At 43.5% G+C, this 20,091-nt stretch overlaps 2 protein-coding genes across 10 annotated transcripts in view; one reads left to right on the top strand and one right to left on the bottom strand.

Annotated features, from left to right (window-relative positions):
* Nucleotides 1-9,182, top strand: part of ARHGEF33 (Rho guanine nucleotide exchange factor 33) — a 33,719-nt gene extending 24,537 nt beyond the window's left edge. For all 6 annotated transcript variants that reach the window (XM_017818803.1, XM_017818799.1, XM_017818798.1 and 3 more), the window contains 3 exons: nt 753-911; nt 3,011-3,764; nt 5,469-9,182. In XM_017818803.1, the coding sequence (XP_017674292.1) occupies nt 753-911; nt 3,011-3,764; nt 5,469-5,606 (1,051 nt within the window). In that variant the 3' untranslated portion in view covers nt 5,607-9,182. The remainder of the gene's footprint in view (nt 1-752; nt 912-3,010; nt 3,765-5,468) is intronic.
* A 4,882-nt stretch (nt 9,183-14,064) lies between these two features.
* Nucleotides 14,065-20,091, bottom strand: part of SOS1 (SOS Ras/Rac guanine nucleotide exchange factor 1) — a 48,554-nt gene continuing 42,527 nt past the window's right edge. For all 4 annotated transcript variants that reach the window (XM_017818793.1, XM_017818796.1, XM_017818795.1 and 1 more), the window contains 5 exons: nt 19,547-19,719; nt 18,505-18,621; nt 18,075-18,339; nt 16,865-16,983; nt 14,065-15,650 (listed from right to left, as the gene is read on the bottom strand). In XM_017818793.1, coding sequence (XP_017674282.1) covers nt 15,147-15,650; nt 16,865-16,983; nt 18,075-18,339; nt 18,505-18,621; nt 19,547-19,719 — 1,178 coding nt within the window. In that variant the 3' untranslated portion in view covers nt 14,065-15,146. The remainder of the gene's footprint in view (nt 15,651-16,864; nt 16,984-18,074; nt 18,340-18,504; nt 18,622-19,546; nt 19,720-20,091) is intronic.

The raw sequence follows: 20,091 nt of genomic DNA, 5'->3' as shown, positions 1-20,091 counted from the left end.
ATAGGAGTGCTGGAGAAGGACTGCTATTGGCATTTGGCCTCCAAACTGATTTGGGGTGGGCCCTTCTGTCTAACTCCGAGAGAGAAAGGAAAATCACATTTAAATCCTTCTAAACGTAGCAGCCATGTGTTTCATGGGATCAGCTGATTCCTTAAGCTGATGTCAAAGTCACTCCTCAGTGGAAAAACACACAGGGATTTAGCTGCTTTGGCAGCTCGAGGCCCTGGTGAAGATGAATGTTTCCTTCATGGGCTAAGACTCCAAAAGAATAGGATTACCTTATTTTACTGGGGGAAGGGGTGGGAGAAACAAAAGCCTCCCATAACCTGTTTGAGATGAACTGTAATGTATGAGCTATGAATGTAGATTCTCAAGTTGCAGTTCAGAACAATTTCTTGAAATCAAGACTTTTTACTCAAATTAAAATCTGGTTGCCTTTGCTCCTTGTGATGATTTACCTGGGAAGTAGGACAAGATCAAATTTCAAGGGAAGCTTTCAAATATGGAGGGTGGTAAAGGGCTGGAGCAGACTGCTGGGGAGGGACTGCTATCAGAAGAGGCATTAAGAACAGGACAGAAAGCAGGAGGCCCTGCTGACTGGAACAGACTAGGTGGAACAAGTTTTCCTTGGGGTGGGAAGAGGTGAACGGGAATATTAAGGTCCCTCCCAGTCCTGTTTTCTGTGATTCTACATGCTCGTGCTCATTCCCTGCCTTATTTCTTAGCCCGACGATGGATTTCTCCTCCCTCAGGTCATCCCTGGTGAAGCTGTACAAGGGTCTCACCTCCCAGTGTACAAGCCAGGAGGTTTCTCCAACACCCAGTGCAGCATCAATGCGGGACAGTGGGATCCACACTGAAGAGACAATACAATCATTCCCGGCAGCACCTTCCTCTGGCACAACAACCCCGTAAGCCTGTTGTTCTAGTAGGTGACTTTCAAAGTAGGCTGAAAACTCTCCTCACCCATACCATGCAGTGACACCAGGCAGTTACAGGTTGTCATTTTCAAAACAATTCCATGTACATAGAGGGATTAAGGGCTGGCTCCTTCCTGCTATCCCCTACCATGTGGCTTACAAGCAGGAAATGTTTCAGAGCTCTACCCAAGGCTGTCAACGCTCTTGCTAGCTGCCTTAACAGCTAGCTGCCTAACAGGGAGAATATGAATTTGTGTAGGCCTGAGAGTGGTGTGCATAGTAACACTCACACTATTCACTGTGAACATTACAAGAGCTAGGAAACATGATGAAGGTCTCAGAGTAGGAAAAAAAATACTTTTCCACACAGCACATAATTGAATGATGGGACTCACTATCACAAGATACAAATACAATATGGGTTCAAAAAGACATCAGACTAATTCAAGACAGAAACAGCCACTGGTAAGACCTGGCAATCTTCACAGAATCACAAAATATTCTGAGTTGGAAGGGACCCACACGGATCCTCGAATCCAGCTCCTGGCCCTGCACTGGACAGCCCCAAGAGTCACACCATGTGCCCGAGAGCATTGTTCAAAAGCTTCTTGAACTCAGACAGGCTTGGTGCTGTGACCACCTCCCTGGGTCCAGTGTCCAACCACCCTCCGGGTAAAAAATCTTTTCCTAATATCCAACCTAGACCTCCCCTGACAACTTCAGGCCACTCCTTCAGGTCCTGTCACTGGTCACCAGAGAAGAGATTGGTGCCTGCCCCTCTACTTCCCCTCATGAGGAAGCTACAGACTGCAGTGGGGTCTCCCCTCAGTCTCCTCCAGGCTGACAGACCAAGTGACCTCAACTGCTCCTCATACAGCTTCCCCTTTGGCCATTTCCAGCTTATTGATAGGTGCCAACTGAGATGAGGACTAGAGAAGCACGCTAGACTTGCCTTTTTTCTTATGCCAACAATTTGTGGCTGTTGTGCTTCCTTACATCATTTGATAATAACAATAAGAGTTTGGCATCATCATTCCAAGTCCCCCTGAAGTAGTAGTGTTATTAGATCGGTCCTTAGCCTCCTTCTCACCAGATTGCCCAAGACAATCTCCCTCCTCTCACAGACATCATGTTCCAGGCCCCCATCTTGGTAGCCTCAGCTGGCACTGCCCCCACATTCATCCTCAGCAGAGGACTCAAGATGGGACCTGGTGGGTCCTCATCAGTACTGAGCAGAAGTGGGGAAAATAACTCCCCAGGTACATCTGGCCATGCAGATATGGCAGTACAACTCAGGCTGGGTTTGCCTTGCCTGACATGAGAGCATGCTGTCAGTTCATCCTTACCCTGGCATTGGCTATAACACCGAGTTCATACCAGGGCTGCTGCTCAACCCAAATCTCCCAGCCTGGTCTGATGCATGGGGTTATCTTGTCCCAGATGCAGAACTCTGCATGTCTTGAACATCACAAGATTCCCTCACTCCATTCATTATGACCCCAGAAGATGGCCATAGGACTTTCCTAACTATTGTTCTTTAAGGGCCATGGAGGTCACGCCCTGCACCTAGTACCTCATCAAACAGAGCACTCCTGATTTACCTAGAACATGAGGAGGGTAGCAGACCTCCAAGTACTCCTGACACACTTCTGGGTACAGAGCCACCCTCCCCAAGAGAGAAATCCTGTCCACCTGAAAAGACAACCAGACCACAGGAAAGTAAGGCACAGCCCCTACATTACAGAAAGAGCAGGAAAATAAAAATCCAAAATGCAGATGAACAGGAGAGAGATGGAGCAGTTGGTTTCTCATCTCAGTTTCTATTCATTTCGTGCTGTAGAGTACAAAAGTCAGCCAAAGCTACTGGATAAACAGTTCTGTCTCTGCAAGTTTGCTCCTCCTAACCAGCCAGGCAATTTCTGTCAGTGACAGCTCTGTTACTATTCTCCAAGACAGGAAAATACCTTTGGGCCATAAATCAACACAATAGGGCTGGGTGAATGAAGGGGTGGGGGAGGCTTGTCGTGCTGTCTTTGTCATCTTTAGTATTCCACTTCCGTCTGTTTTTTGTTTTGTTTCTTATTTTTAAGGCATTTGATGCCTCAGATGAAGAAACCCCAGCCAACTGTGATTGAGAACATCCAGGCTGTAAAGCCCCCTGACTGGGAGATGGAAAGTAGAAAACATGAGAGGCCAGAGAACATCCTTGCATCCTCTCAGCTGACAGAGCAGGAACTGAAGGCTTTGACAGCCCCCTTACAATCCATCCCTGAAATGGAGTATGAAGCACCACCAGCTGATGCGGTGGGAAACACTGAGAGAGCCATCAGGACCTCCGTGGAGCTGCTGCAGGATGCAAGGAACTTTGCACCAAGCTACGAAGAATTTGACTACCCTGGGGAGGTTTTCACCATGCCAGGCCCCTATGAAGAAGACACCTTTCAAAACCTCGCTCTCTTTGATAATTGCTCTCCAGCCTCTTCCGAGTCCAGCTTAGATATTTGCTTCCTTAGGCCTGTTAACTTCACCTCAGAACCAGAGAGGACAGACCATGCCTTACAGCCATTGCCTAAGAGCTGCACTCCCGTGAGCAGCAGTACTTACAAGCGTGAGATGTTCCACAGCAAAGGCAAGCAGCTGAGCAGGTCTCTGAAGGAGCTGCCGAGGAGCGCTGAGGGTGTGAGCACCAGACTCTACAGCACACGGAGCAGCAGTGGAAGTCGTCTGCAGCAGAAGCAGGAGAGGAATGTTCAGCCTCACTTGATCTCAGCTTCATCTCGAAGCTCCCAAAGGAGCTACTTCCCCCCACAGAGAGGAGCGGGTGAAAAGCCGAGCTTTTTGGAAGTAAGGAGGCTAAAATAGAAGGAGAAAAAAAATGGCACGTGGTGGTGCAGCAGCAGGAGAAAGATCTGAGATACAGTTAGACTAGAACACGCCAAAATAGCTTTCAAGTCCACACATTCAAAGTCCTCACCTGCATGTACATGCCCAAGGGAGGGACAAGACAGCTCCTTTTCAAACATGTCTTCCCCGGGGACAAGCAGGGGTTAAAGGTGCACAGCTGCCTGAGTGACAGCTACAAAACCCTTCAGACCAGGTAGCCTCTTGTGTGTCTCCACCTGTCAGTGAGCTTCGCCCCCCACAAGTGAATGTTCTGATCAGGTCATAAAGTATGCACAAAGCTGTTTGAAATCCGTGCTATGGGTGGCACCCAGTTAAACAGGTGCCTTTCCACCTGCTGTGAGGAGTGCTGGGTAAGTGCTGGGTAAGTCATGCCGGTGTAAACCAGCATGACTTGGCCAAACTCAACCCATTTAACACCAGCAAGGATCTGGTCCACAGGTTTTGTTTCACCTGCATCTGTTGCATGGATTGTAGACCCATGCCAAAATCTATGTGAGAACAGTCAGAACCCAGCAACCTTGTCCTTCAGATGGGACATGGCAAGCAGCACTCTAACCATTCAGGAACACCAGGTCTTGGAGGAACAATGTTTCTGCAGTCTGCAGTGACAGTCCAAAGTCAGCTTTGAGCTGTTACACTCCAGGAAGTAGATGGCCTTCAATTCCTGGGGAAGAGGCCAAGTTCTGTCAGAACAGCTAGTTCTGTCACTGCTGTGTGGAGAAACACCCTCCTGTTAAAACTAGGCAAGATACAGATGAGGCTGTAGATGCAGATAATGATGGGAGGTAGGTTCTAACAGCCTGACTGAAAAGGCAGCAAGGAAACATCAAAAGAAAAGGAAAAAACCCAAACCTATTGAGTAAAGGAGGTGGTGGATGGCTGAACAGAGGACACAAGGCAGAGGGGATAAGCCATGGGGACGCAGGCCCCACAGAAACAGGAGCCTGTGAGCTCTTTGGCACTCACCTGCACAGCTCTGTGGCCCACAGCAGGGTGCAGATGTGGAGCTTGTCCAGAACTGCAGGATACGTTCTCCCTCACATAGCAAAGGAGGTCACCATGGCAGTGGTGGGCAGGATTGGAGAAAAGGGTCTTGTCCAGAGTCTTGCTGAGAGGAGCTTGGCACTCTCCTGAAAGAGGGAAAGATCTTTTAGAGGCACATTTACCAGAAGCTTTGTGTGCTAATGAAGCCTTCTGCCCCACAGATATAAAACCATGCAGCAGTAGAGCCAGCAGAAGAGTCTTTTACAACATATCACAGCTCAAGAAGCCTGAAGCCTCCCTGCCCTAGGGGAGAAAGGAGAGGGTGGGAAGTTTTTCCAACTGCCCAGGCTGGCTTGCTCCCTCACTGGCAAAAGGAGATAGTAAGCTCTCCCTAAACAAAAAGCTTAGCAAGAAAGGCTCCAGTTCCCTCTAACAAAGCTTATCCTTCTACTCCTCTGTCACTGCCTCAGCCTCAGAGCCAGCAACAAGCTCCCTGCAGAGGTACCAGTGTTCCTGAGGCCCAAGTGACCTGTTGTTTCCCAGCCTTGCCAGCACCTCCTCACTCACCAGGTCCCTCCTAGCACAGAGAGACAGAGAAAGAGAAAAGGGAACAAGAATGTGAGGTTGCAAATGCTGGTTAAATTGTCTTTTCCCTTTTAGGAGCTCCATGCAGAAGACAACACCAGGTTCTGCCAGAAGGATGACAATGAGCAAACATCCTTCAGCGACCACAACCCGCGGCACGAGCCCAAAGGGGGTTTCCGGAGCTCCTTCCGCAAGCTCTTCAAAAAGAAATAAGCAGCCCCAAGAAAGGCAGGCCACAGCCTAAGCACAACAGTGCTTCCCCAGGTCCCCGAGGGTGGAGACAGACAGCAAGGCCCCAAGGTTCCCCTGACTAACACAGAGGGTGGAGGGGTGGGGGAGAGGAGACTGTCACAACTGCCTTACAAACGCATCCTGCTCTTTCTAGCACAGGGCAGGGCCAGGCTTTGGGTTGCAGTGGAGCTCAAACAGCATGTCCAAAAAGCACAGGAACTTGCTAGCTTTCATCCCTGCCTGACTTAACTTCCCTCAGTTTTGGAAAGCTTTGGCTGAATCCCACTATCTTCTCCTCCCCCTCATCCCCCAAAAGCGCTTGATTTGCCATACATCTTTGCTCTTCCAAACTCATGCCAGGTCTTATTTGGGCTCACCCACAACAGAAGGGTTACCTTTGCAGCCCTGGCATCCTGGCCAGAAGTCTAAAATTCCCTTCTTTCCTCTACTTTCCCAAAAAACGCACCATCGAAGATGTCTTCCAGGAGGCCAGCTCGCATTACCTGGGTGGTTTGAGAAGGTCTAAGGAGCATCAGCTGAAGCACCTGAGTATTGTACTGCTTAAACAGCAACATCCTTTCTTTTGGACTTCAATCATTCCCCAAAATCCTCCTTCACCTTTTATGTGGCACCCTGTTTATTGAATTGCCTCCTGCTGTATGAATCTCTGCTCCTGCTGTCAGAATTGCCCATGTCTCCAGGCAGGTGATGCAAGCTGAGCCCAGGGATTGCCACAAGAGACAAAGACCTTATCCCCACTGTGGATCAATGCAGACACTGACAGAGTCAACCAGTGTCCTGGCTCCTGGTCTGTAACACATCTGAAATACACTTTGATAATAATTCTTTGGCCTGACACCACCTTACAAGCCCAATCACGTGCAGCTTTGGAATGGTTCTTCCAGGTAAAAATTAAGGCTCTAGGGCAGAAAAGTCAATGGTGCACCATGTTCAAAAGTCATAGTATCTCCTTCTTCTGCAAGGACAGAACAACAAGGCCACACACATGCCACCCTCCTCGCATTTGGACATGAGAAACCCTCTGCAACTTTGATCTCTGCAGAAGACTGTAGTTTTTGTATGGAAACACAGCCCTCTGAAGCAACACCCATGTCACACCCCAGCAGCAAGGGCACCACTGGTGCAGTGGTGTTACCAGTGGAGTACTACTGGTGAACTGTGGTGCTACCTGAAGCTGGGGCATTCTGAGGGCACTTTCAAGAGGAAATGTGGTTTTATCACCTTGTTTTGAAAAGCTTGGGAAACTGGTTTGTCTTAAAGGACAGCTTCACCTTAAGAGGTTGTGAACTGTCTCTGTGGGCCCAACAGCAATGTCTTGGGGGAAATATGCAAGGCTGTGAGATTAGGGGCTTGGGACTCTCAGCATCAGCACAAGGGTGACTGAATTTGGTGCCAAGAGAAGAGCACTCATCATGCTGCATGGCTCTCCTCGCAGTGGCAACAGCACAGGAAAGCCTCAGAGCAGGCTTGGATGCAGTGGCTAATACCCACCACAGATGCAGGGCCTAGAGCTCTCCCACGGTGTTGACTGACCTGCATTTACCACCTGCTTTTCCTCTTCTGGTGGAAGCAAAGAGGTGTGTGTGAAAAGGGCACCTAAGACAGATGAAATCCATCCTTTATTGCAATTAGAGTTTTCCCAACATTTCAAGAATGTGACCAAGGAAAACCCCAGAGATTAAAATGTTTTAGCTGGTGCCTGTCCCATAAATTTCAATGAAACTAAAAGTCAATTCTCCTCCTTACAAAGAGGAAAGAAGTATGATACTTTCCTCCCCTAGTTTTAGGAAACTACTCTGGGAAGATTTTTTTTTTAATTTAAGGCTTTTAATGGCAAAAATCCCCACCCTTCCATTCTTTCCCTCTCCCTCACATCCTCATTTAATTACAAATTCTCTAGCCCTTTCCAGTCAGGATTGCTCCATGCTGACCAGCCACTGAATCACAAAGACAATTCCTAGGACTTGGCAGCTTTCAGTCAGACTGTGTAGGGCCAGGATAGAAATACATAAAGAGCCAGATACTTGTAACTGAAGCATCAGCAAAGCCTATTTGTTCTGTAAAAGAATCAGCCATAGACAGAACTATTTGTCCATGGAACCAGAGTTGTACAATTATGGACAAGTGTCCACTGTACTGCACTGATGCTGTCAAGGGCTCTGATGTTTGGTGTCTTTGGTCTCATATATGTAATGACACTTCTGTCCTTCATAGAACAAACCTGGTTTTCACACTTGCCAGGCAGATGCCAGGACAGAAACAGGACAAAGGAAAAAACCTACCTGCTAACATCTCCTGGGTGAGGAAATCCTTCCGAAGTGGCAGACCCTTGCTTGTAAAATGCATGTGGATTTTACCTTCTGTTTTAGTGATTTAAGGCACAGTCAAAATTGATGTTTTTTTCTTTCTGATTCTGTATGAGTTCTTACTTCCAGTCCTATACTTATCATTTGCGATGTCCTTGTACCTGCTCAGAATCTGCAAATGTAAATAATATGAATGAATGATGCTCACAACCACACACAAACACACAACCTCTTGCAGGATCTATTCCAAATTCACCTTTAGTGTACATGTGTGTTCTGGATTATTTTTCTTCCTGTGCCAAATAAATTTTGCTTTTCATTAACACTGTTGTCTCTTGCCCTGAATAAGCCAGAAGGCTGCATCCATTAAAAGAAACACTTGTTTCTCAGGTCCCTTTCTGAGGCAACATTAGTTAAAAAATCCTGTACCCTGACACACACAGTCATGCAAGAAGACTGTTTTCTACACGTGGTTCTAAGACTCTTATCCAGAACTCAGCTGAGTCACTCTCTAGGCTTCTGGTCAAGATCCTGTTGTTGGTGTAGCTGACTGTGACATTTCTTCATCTCCTTCCTCCATCTCCTTTACTCCCTTCTGCTGCTTCTGTTGCAGACACATGAACTTTCACAAAAAAATCCTGTAAGTCTCCTCCAGTGCCATACACACCACTCTAACTTCACCTATCCAACTCTGTAAAAGATCTTAGTATCTTCCTGTATATCACAAACATCTGTCACAGACCAAGTTTTTTTAAAAAATTTAATTCCAGTTCTGACTTAATACTATCTTACTTTTGTCACATTCTCAGCAGGGTCAAAACAATGACATCACAAACAGGGACAACTTAGCCCACAATCCTTACACCTCCCCATGCCACACAGCATCTGCAGCATTCCTCCTGCTGCTCTGTAGCGCTCTGCAGTATTTTGACCTCTTTGAGGATAGTGGTCTCAGAGATCTGAGTGTGCCAGCAGAGGTTTGACTCTACAGTCAAAAGCAGTTTTACCCCTGTGAAACTCTGATGGGTTCTTTGCTCCTTTCATATCAGCAGGCTGCTGGGGAACTGCCAGTGCCTTAGACAGTCCCTGACAGGACATTCTGTCATCCTGACCGCAACTCTTCCAGATCACCTCTCCATGGCTACACTCCCTGCTTAAGTTAGCCACCCTAGACTCTCCTCAGATTATTCTGACTTTCAGTGCTGGTCAAATGTATCCTCTCACCACTTCATTCCTCTAAGCCAGCGTAACTGAGGTTGCTTCTAAGTTTATATAATTTAGGTACTTTTTCCCACTTTTCTTCTCCAGAGTTGTAATGTATTCTGGTTTCCTCTACAGGTTCTTAAGAGTGGTTTCACCTCAGTGCAAGTCATGCACATGTACAAGTAAAAATATTCCTTAGTAAGGGCTACAACCACAACAGATTCCAAGGAATCTGGATATTTTTTCCAAATTCCACATGAAGGTGTCAGGGCTGAGCTCTAAACGGAGGAGAAGCTAGGGCATGCATTGTGCTGCCTTTGGCCACTGTTTGGTTTTGTGGAGTGGATTAGATGGATTAGTTGATTAGTTCTACTTGTGGATGATTTTCACTTATTCACTCTGTTCTTTGAAAGCAGATGTTTCACATGTGGCCAGATACAAGATATTAAACATGATGTCCCTTTATTTGCTGTGATCTGATTGAACAATGAGACGAGATGTAGGCTCTTAGAGGAAATCACCTCCCTAAAAAATTCATACAGTAAAATTCAAGAGACAGTATTTACCCATAGGGTGCAAATCCTTTGACACAGTAAAGTTGTAACAGAAAGCCGCTGAGCTGGAGTAACACCTACAATAAACAACCTGGAGTAGAGAACAACACAGTTAGAAGATGCTATTTTATGTCTCCTACTGTATGTAGACATTCCTTACTTGTCTTCTTCATATGGCTCCTCTGCTTACAAACTGCTACATTTTTTTAGTATTTTACTATCCCGAGCAAAACCTACCCCCGTAGCAGACTCATAACTGTCCTTAATATAAAGCACCCAGTATTTAAGCCTAAGGAAGCCAGTCTCAGACTACAAGGACTGTCCGTGTATCTTACATAACCTAAGTGTACACTTCTGGGATACGTAAGGCTTTTCTTTTTTTTTAAATTAGCTTTAGAACATATCTTTTAATGTCAAAAGGTAACAGTCACTACTAAATTTTCACTCAAATGCAATCTGAATATCACTGCAGACACAGGATACAAAGATCACCTACAGATGGTTACATACACGGATCATCAGATACACCAGCTACAGATTACCACTTCTTTTTCTCTCTTTTTTCTTTTGTTCATTTGGGCTTTTTTTTCCCTTTTTTTTTCTTTTTTTTTTAATAATCAGATGACAAAACTTTTAACATTTACTCATTTTGGTAAGTAACCATGGCATCAGATAAAGGCAAATGGAACAAACTTATTGAAACCTAAGATTTGTTCTTCTCAGAAACAAAAGAAGGCTCATTTCAAATTAGATTCAACAATTTTGTCCAAAGCAATTCCAGTAACATGTGACCTTTGTTTACCCTTCTCTTTAAAAATATTACAGATGTTCTGCACATTTGGCAGCTCAATTGTCATGCATCTGGCAAATGGGGTTTTATTTTATTTTTCCCTTACAACTTTTCAGCCACCCAGTAAAGGATTTCACATTTGCTGGCTAGAAAGTTAAAAAAAACCCAAAAAAACCAAAAAACCACAAAAAAACCCCCCCAAAAACCTTACTCTTTACTTTGTTTCCCTTATAATGCACTATTTTCCACTGAATGCAAAAGGTAAATTTGCTCAGACCTGACAGAAAAATGCATTTAAGCGTGGTTTGTTTTTTTTAATGGAAAACAAGGAATAGAATTTTCAAAGTAAGTTAAAAGCACTTTTTTTTTCACACCTCTGTTGGGCCACAGGTTTCTCTCCTGAAGAAAGGCTTCACCTATGCATCACCCAGGTTTAGAAATGACAATTTAACAATTTTTTCCATGAAGCACAATAATCTACTACCTTCAACAGTGGTACCTCCAGTGATATTAACAAGCTTGATTCAGGCCAATTAAACAGAAAATCTAATTTAAAATACACACAAAAGAAAAATCATTAAATATCCCACAGTGTCAATCTAAAACTTGAAGGATCTAAATCCAGTGTATTAGCATGCTCTTACTGAGACAGACCTCTCCCTCCCTGATTTAAGAGAGGCATATTAGAGAAACAGGTTAGTCCCCACTGGAAATGGCTTCTTGAAGACAGAGCACTCAAATGCTTCCATGGTATCAACCCTGAAGCAGGATAATGTTCTCCATTAGCAGACAGTTATAGACAAATTCAATGGCTGCTGAATGCCATGACAACAGCATGTACCTTGGGGTCAACCAGGCGGCACAAGAGTTGACTTTCCATTAGAGCACACTGAACAGAAGCAAATGCATGGCACTTGCAAAATCACCACAGAATCACAACAGGTTGGGTTGGAAGGGACCTTTAAAGGCCATCTAGTCCAAACCCCCTGCAATGAGCAGGGACGTCTTCAGCTAGAGTTGGCTGCTCAGAGCCCTGTCCAGTCTGACCTTGAATGTTGCCAGGGATGGGGCATCCATCACCTCTCTGGGCAATCTGTGCCAGTGGTTCGCCACACTCATTGTAAAAAACTTGTTCCTTATATTTTGTCTGAATCTACCCTCTTTTAGTTTAAAATCATTACTCTCTGTCCTACTGCAAGGGGCCCTATTAAAAAGTTTGTCCCCATCTTTCTTATAAGCCCCCTTTAAATACTGAAAGATCACAATAAGGTCTCCCCAGAGCCTTCTCCAGACTGAACAACCTCAGCTCTCTCAGCCTTTCCTCATAGGAGAGGTGTTCCAGCCCTATGATCAACTTAAGTGTCCCTCCTCTGGACCTGCTACAACAGGTCGATATCCTTCCTGTGCTGAGGCCCCCAGAGATGGATGCAGTGCTCCAGGTGGGGTCTCACCAGAGCGGAGTAGAAGGGTAGAATCATTTCCTCAACCTGCTCCCCACACTGCTTTGGATACAGCCCAGGATACCTTTGGCTTTCTGGGCTGTGACTGCACATTGCCGGGTCATGTTGAGTGTCTCGACAACCAACACTCCGAAGTCCTTCTCCCCAGGGCTGCTCTCAACCCCTTCCATCTCACACTGTACTGAAACCAGTGGTTACCCCGGTCCAGGTGAAAGACCTTGCACCTGTAATCCTAGAACTTCCAAATTCCCATAGGGCTTTTCTGAGTTAAGACACCACCATGACACTCTGAAAGACAATGAACAAACCCAGGTTATGCTCCACTATTGCACTAAACTATATACAGCATAGAAACCTGGAGGTGAAACAGCACAAATTTTAAAGTTCCACACCTATAAAGTTCTGCTGACCATTATAACCCTGCCTACACAGTTTGCAATTGTTTAGGCTGTGTTTTAGCCATACAGCAGCCCTCTAGAGTAATACAGCAACACTCCTAGCCTCCACACAAGCATGTTTCATTGTCCAGGCCATACGAGATCATCCCAGGCCACACCAGATCATCCAGGGTCATTTTACCAAGGAGACAAGATAGCATCATTAAAATGATTTAATTTTCTATGTGAAAAGTGTTGTCACTAATGCAACTATGGTCCAAATAAGAAGTCATTCCAGACTAAAGATTATTAACACAAAGATGTTATTACATAAACCAGTGGCTTAGCAGTTGTACTCAAAACTCCTGTTCTAAATGCAACAGGTTTGATTCCCACCCTGTTTTTCCTGTTTGCAGCTGAGTCAAACACCATGGTTTGTGCACTGTAGGACTGACTCATTCTGCTGAGATCCAACAAATGTTTACATTAGGCTCTTGCCATTATCACCTGTTGTCCGGGTATCTCGCCAGTAAAACTCCTTTTATCCTCAACCACAAATATGAAATGGCATTCCCCATTTCACATAGGAAAACAGAGACCTACTGACATTTAAGAAATCTGATTAGCAGGACCCACGTGAGGCCTAACTGAGCAACCTAACCAATGGGTCATTCCTTCAGCCTGGTCTGCCTTGGCTGCACAAGAGCAGACAAGATTGTGCCAAAGAAGAAATATAGATCAAAAAGTCTAAATTTAAGGAGTTTTCCTGGTAATCTACTGATAAGATAATAGTTTAGATAACATTGCCAACAGTATGTTTATCATGGTGTTTATATCCAAAGAACTGATCACCTAAACTATACCTCCTGTGGCTGGAGAGTTTTTACAAAGCTACCATATAATGTTCTCCTCAGAAGCCAAGGTTTTGAGATCTTCACTTTTTCTTCTTTTGCCAGAAAAAGAGTTTCAAAACAAAACTGGGAAAGACACCAAGGAAATTGACAGTTTCAAGATTTGACTATGGTGAAAACTGTCATTCTTGTTGAAATCAGAATGCTTTCTGAAATGTTATGACCAACCAAAGGATCAAAGGGCCCTGATCAATGGCATTGCTGAAAGCATTAAAAAAGGTGATTTCCATCATCATTCAGTTAATACCATCTTTAACTGACACAGCTTTCCAGGACAATGAAATGTGTTTTTCTTCCAAATAGGAAATGTGAGAGAATTTTACTTTGTCCCATGAGCCATATTAACTGAAGAAGAGATACTTTATGCCTCACATACTTACTGTAGAGGGGAGCTTCTTTTCTTCAATAACTGCCATCCATTACTGTCCCAGTACTGTCTGGAGTTGAAGAGCAGCACACAGGTTTATGGATAATCCATGCCAGAATACTTATAACATACACATTCTGTCATGTGTATTTTGGACACAGAAAGCTACTGCAAAGATTAATCTAAGTTTGATTTTTTCTAATATGGGTCATACAGGAGGTGTGAGACATTTTATAAGGTATAATAATTCTGTTTGGGAGTAACCCAGTTTCTCAAACATTACTTAATTATTATTTTGTAACATGCCAAAACCAACCTCTCTTTGGACTTGTTACTAAAATACATACATTGAACTAGGAAAAATATGTACCACGACATGGCCTTTTATCCCCTTCAGTGCTTAACTCAAAAACTAAGTTGAACATTTGTCCATGTAATAATTTAACATATGTCAGCCAAACATATCTTTATTTCAATTAAATTAAAAACAATCTGCAAGTATATTTATGCAACATTCACTATATACACACGATTTATGCAACTGCAAGGCAATTCTATGTATGCTGATTAATCTATTGTTAGTAAAACATGACAACAGCTATGGAAGTTGACAAGTGACTGTTTTCATGGCATGACTGAAAAAGAATAGCTACTAGCCATGAAATGGATTATCAGTAAACCTTAAAAAGAACATGACATAACCTAGCAGAGATTAACAGTCTTCTAAATGTAGTAGTATATTTGCTTCAGATGATAGTGCTGCTTTTAAAAAAAAGTTTGCTGCCACCTTAATGATGTAAGACTTTAATCTGCTCTATCTAAAGAAAGCAATAATTAGACATTATGCTTCCTGGCAAAAATTTATTTTTGAACTGGCACCACAGTATTTCAGAAAATAATAATAAAGTACCTCTTTGGTGAAGCCTAGGTACCCCCTACTACTCATTGTAACAACTTGTAAACAGAACCGCAATACAGTGCTTTGCCTTAATTCTAGCTCGGTTAGGTACCACAGATCTTCCTCACAGTCCTTCTCACAACTTTAGGAAGGTATTTTAAAGCAGGGAGTAAGTAAAGCAAAGGAAAATTAAGAAGGATATAAAGTTCCCTGTTTGAGATTTAAAAAAAGTGCATAATGTTTTCATTCCAAAAACTGTGCCACTGTATGGTACTGATGGATACAAGACTGTTTTCCTTCCTGTACTGGACATTATTGATCATTACACAAACACAGTCTCTGCTCATTGGCCAAAGAAGTCTCTCAAGCCTGTTTTCTGGTACAATCAATCAGTTGTCCAATTACTTTAGAACAATGTCCTGCATACTTAAACAAGAACAGCAAGTTAACCAGGTTTTCCACTAGAAAGTCTGTTTTTGTAATTCCATTTCTGTACACTACATTTCCAATGTATTGGAGAGTTTTTAGTGTTTGGCATACACATCCCAACTCCTTGACACCACCAGGTTCAGTGCATCCATTGCCAGCAACAGACATAGCACCAGGAAAACGCAACTCCCAGCGCGAGGGATAGTTCAGGAGGAGTGGGCATTCTCCAGCAATGGTGGTCCATCCCGATGCATTGATGGGTGTGTGTGCTCCCTTTTGTAAGTTTTTGGAGGAAGCTTTGGGATATGTTGAGAAGTGCTTTGTCGTGGAGGAACAGGTGGTCCAGCAACAGAAGGGAGGTCCACATCCTGTGGTATCAAAGGTGGTGATGGAAGATGCCTCCGTGCTACATGTGGAGAAGGTGTCTGAGGGGGAGGGGAAGTAAACGGAGATGGACTGTTTGGGAAAAAGGTGTTACCAAGTTCGCTTTTTCTCCCCAGTGGTGGAGGTTGGAGGTGTAGTGGTGAGCTAGAGAAAACATCTGGAGTTCGCACAGGTTCTCGTGGTGGTAACTCAGGAGGGTTTACAGTGGTAACACAAGAGTCAGAGATGCAGGTCCGATCAGGCACTGAGTACCTTGGTGAATACACTTTAGAGGTTGGTTGCCTAGGAGGGATTGCTGGTGGGTTGTCCAGGTTTGCAGAAGTAATCTGAGATACACAAACATTTCATTCAATAAAATTCTAGAGTGGCAGCAAAGAACAGGACCCTGCTGTGACACAGAAGCAGAGCTCCCACACTGTGGATTGCTCTTAGCAAGGGTGCATCAATACATGAGTTAACAGCCAAGGATGGAAGGAATGAAGATGCACAGAGAGGGACAAAAGCAAGGCAAAGAATGGTCAAAGCAACAATTTCCATGCTAATTCCAGGTCTGCTTGCTGGGGAGGTGTGGGTATCTTCCACCACCTCCCCAACAACAAGCAGTTGGGGTGGGTAAACACACCAGATATTTCTTCAAGAAAATGAGGAAAGGGGAGAGGCTGATAATGCTGAAGAGGGAAAGAATAAACTATGCTCAGAAGATGGAATTAAGTAGTCAGAATTATGGAAGTAAACAGTTCCCAAGCTGCAGACCACAGAGACAGGGTAACTGGTCCCCAACAACCTATCAGGTATGTTTTCAATTACACTTTGGTAGGAACATGATGCATTAAATTCTGCTGACTGACTGCACAGTCACCTGTAGTCTGAAAACTTGCTGAAGAGCCATATACAAGCCCTCTTCAAAGAAATATGTGTTCTGAAATAATTTTGAGAGGGATTTTCAAATCTGAAGTCACAAACTAGCTCACACTGAAATCAGGAGAAATTTGACGCTGTCTGCAACAAAGGCTGGATCAGATGCCAACAGCCAGACAAATGCAAATGGAAAACGTAGCAATGCCTTAAGGAGGCAGGCAGACAGGATAGGTAAATAGGAAGAGAAAGCAAGGCACTTGAGCACCACAGCATCAGGGTCAAAAATTCTGAAGAAACTTTTCAGAGGACTGAATTGTGTACATCATTTTCCATTATTACTGTTTTCCTCAGTTCTTCACCCCCATTCATCCATCCTAAAATGATACTCTGGAACAATTATCGCAGAGAGAAACACCTGCCTGAAGCCTCAAGTTACAGGGCCTGAGCACAGCACATCAGTAGATGAGACATTTCTAACCCTAAAGTTAGGTCCCATCTGTTTTCATCTGTTTGAGATCAAGATATAATGAGGCAGAGCTGTGAAGGCTTGAAATACATGGCTGCTTATTCTTTCACATACGGTTCTTCAAAAATAAATGTGTATCTACCTTTAAGAGTCACCTTCTATCACACCCTGCCCTCTGCTCCCAGAAGACAAATAACCTTTTTTGTCCATACTTACTTTTGATGGGGAGGATTCAGCTGGGGCAGATTCTGGTCTTCTTCGTGGAGGAACTGGAGGAGGGACAGGAGCATCATCTGAATTTTTGGTAAAGTTTATGGATGACACGGAAGCAGATCCTAGTGGACATTAAAAAAAATGTCGATAATGATGAACTTTTGTTTGACTTAATATATTTTCTTTATTGCTGCCAATAAAGGTGTCATAAATAATAAAGCACTTGCTCATAAAAAGCATCATGAATCAAAAAGGTGTTAAATAAAGACAACAAAACAAGCCTCTAACTTGCAGCTTCCAGATAAACTGCTTTTGTGAGCTGCAAACATCTGATGGCTGTGGCCATCAGTTCCTGAACATTCTTAAGTAATCCTCGAGACCAAAACCACACCACAAACTCGTTCTTATACCACAACAGCACTAAAACAACATCCTGAACCTGCAGTCAATGAGCCAACCCCACAGTGAAGAAATATCTTCTGAAGAGGTATTCCAGAGACCTGGCTTGGAACTCAACAATGCCATTGCTCTGCTAAGCAACCTCTGCTTTTAGCAAGCCATTTCACCTCCTTGTGGCAATCAGCTGAACACAGGACTGACCTTTGAAAGCCCTCATACATGAAAGGAGGCTATATCCATTATTAATTACTGAGAGCACACCATAAAATATGAGCTTCCTTGTATGTCGGTGAAGACAGAAGAAAAACAGCTGTGGATAGGTCCTGATGGATTTAAAGCAAGGAAATACTTATTTTCAAGTTCTGCAGGAAAACCATCAATGTATACTGAAACCAATTTGTAATGGCAGATAGCAGAATAAGGCACCCACAAAACATTCATTTTTCACTCCCATTGTTCACCATCAGATACTCACCAAACATATTCAACCCATATATATTTGGAAGCAAATCCTGCAAGTTTGTTTGGGACATATATAGGCACTAGAGATATATCTCTGCCTTCTGTTTTGACAGTTCCTCCAAAGCCTTGTAATAGTCTCTATCTAACACACCTAATTCTGTTCAGTTTCTCTCTTTATAATAAAAACTTACTAAAGAAAAAAGGAATAAAAAACACTGAAAGTTTTTGCTGCTGCAAGGAGACAAAAGCAACCACTTCTATAGTCACTTTAGAAGACTAAGCACGATTTCACCTGTCTAACATCACAAAATCTAACAGGTACATTGTTGGTGGACTGTCTATTAGCACCTACTTGTATGAAAGGGACTCGAAGGATCGGAGTCAAACACACTGCAGGCGTCTGTGGTGCTTGAAGTGGCAGAAGCAGGGGGAGGGGTCAGAGGTGTTCGGGGAGAGTTTGGTGCAGATGCTGTAGCTTCAGTCTCGCTCTCTGGGATGCGGCTGTAACTAATTTTCCTTGGCTCCTGTTGCAGAGGTGTAGGATGTCTCATGGTACCTGGCCTTGGATTAGAAGGACGAACACCTGGGGACTTGAGAGGATAGCTGTACTTTTTGGGCTGAAACGATAAAAAAAAGATAGTATCAAACAAAATCAAAAGGCCATGAGATCACCTAAATGTAGCTTTGTATCTATGAAGTCAGATCTAAAATGACTTCTGTTATCTATGAGAGACAAATGTAAGCACTTTTTGAAAAAAAATTTACAAAACTTGAATACTAACAAATCTCGGAGGAGGCTTGACATTTCTTGGCTCTATCTCTAGTGACTTGTTGAACAGATAATCTGTAAATTCTGTCTCCACACTGTTTCCCATTGGATTCAGGTTTTCGAAAAATCTCTGAAATACAAGAAGGTAGAAAACTTGTCAGCTAAACTGCTTCTTAGTACTGTTTGCTTCTACTGATCCCAACTGTTCAAGAGAAGACAGAAAATGCTGGAGTCAGAACAGCAGACTTTTAAGTTATTAAATCTATTTGTTGCCAGCCCTTTGCTGGGCATTGCTACTGCTGTGCTTGGCCTGAAAACCAGTTGTGCAAGTACCCTAAATACTTTCTGCAGTGCAAAATCAGATCAAGTTAGCTCCAACACCTTCAGAAGAAGCTGCATGTAGTCTATTGTTACACTGATGCAGGAAAGACTACTCTCATGAGGCAGTCAAAGCCTGAGGAGAACAAATAACAGAAGAAAATCTTACAGAATCTCTTAAGATAGCCTGTCCTATGACTCTGAAAGTATGTAGCTCAAAATATAGTAAAAAAAAAAAAGGAAGAAAGGAAAGCAAACAGAGAGGACGTGGCCTAGAGAACACCTCAGACCAAGGAGAACAAGTACCAGGAGAAAGAAAAATGTATCACCACCATCGACGCATGACGTAAACACAGTGCTATCAGGTAAACCTGGAAACATAAAGGCAGTGTAACACAGGAGGAAAAGACAACTGGGATCACTGGACAGATAATTTTAACTGAGTGAAGGACAGTGAGAATCCACTAGTTTCAGTTCCTTTTTAACACTGACCAATAAGAAAATCTACCAATGTCCCAGTAGCTGAGAAAAAAATGAAACAAACCCCACCAAACTGCAAGCATTGAGCTTTCTGCTCTTTCTTACAGTGAGACCCAAGAGAGGTTTTATGACAGGCTCATCTCTGATCCAGTCAGCTTGAATCTATGTAAATTCAGTCAATGCTTAGGGTCTGTCAGCTGACAGAATCATCACAAAAGTAGCTCAGTGCATGGACTCAAGGAAATCATGCCACTTACCCTGATGTCAAATTCCACTCTTAAACAATATGGCTGGTTCTGGTACTGCTGTATCTCTCCTGTTATTTCAGCTACCTTTCTTCTCTTGCTGAAGTTTATAAGTTCTTTCCCGTGTCGCTTCAGAAATTCGGGATTGCCTTCTTCTGTTTTCAAAATGTTAGTTAAGTAAATCCCTAAAGAGCACACAGAAGAAGTTCTCAACACGTAGTACAAAACAAGGAGGAAGTCACGACTGGAATACAAAGAATTCTGATAGAATTTAATTAGTGCACTCTAATTATTTAGAAAACTTCGCTGTTAGTGTCAATAAGAGAATCCCACCTAACTTTCAAAAAAGGGCAACAATTTAAATATTTTAACATGCCTTTTCCAGAAAGTTGCCTTTTTTTCATCAAAGTCCCAAAGACTATGCATCTTTCTATTGTTAAGGAAGCTTACACAACTGAACACTACTAGCATTCTGCACTAAAAGTGTATACTGAACACAAGTGCTTTTAATGGCTCTACTCCACTAGACACCCCAACTAAACTCCAAAAATTTATTT

Source organism: Lepidothrix coronata, unplaced genomic scaffold (assembly GCF_001604755.1).
Source record: "Lepidothrix coronata isolate B3197 unplaced genomic scaffold, Lepidothrix_coronata-1.0 Scaffold71, whole genome shotgun sequence".
In the NCBI taxonomy this organism is placed as follows: domain Eukaryota; kingdom Metazoa; phylum Chordata; class Aves; order Passeriformes; family Pipridae; genus Lepidothrix; species Lepidothrix coronata.
The sequence above is the reverse complement of the archived record's forward strand: the minus strand, read 5'-3'. Positions and strand labels throughout refer to the sequence as shown.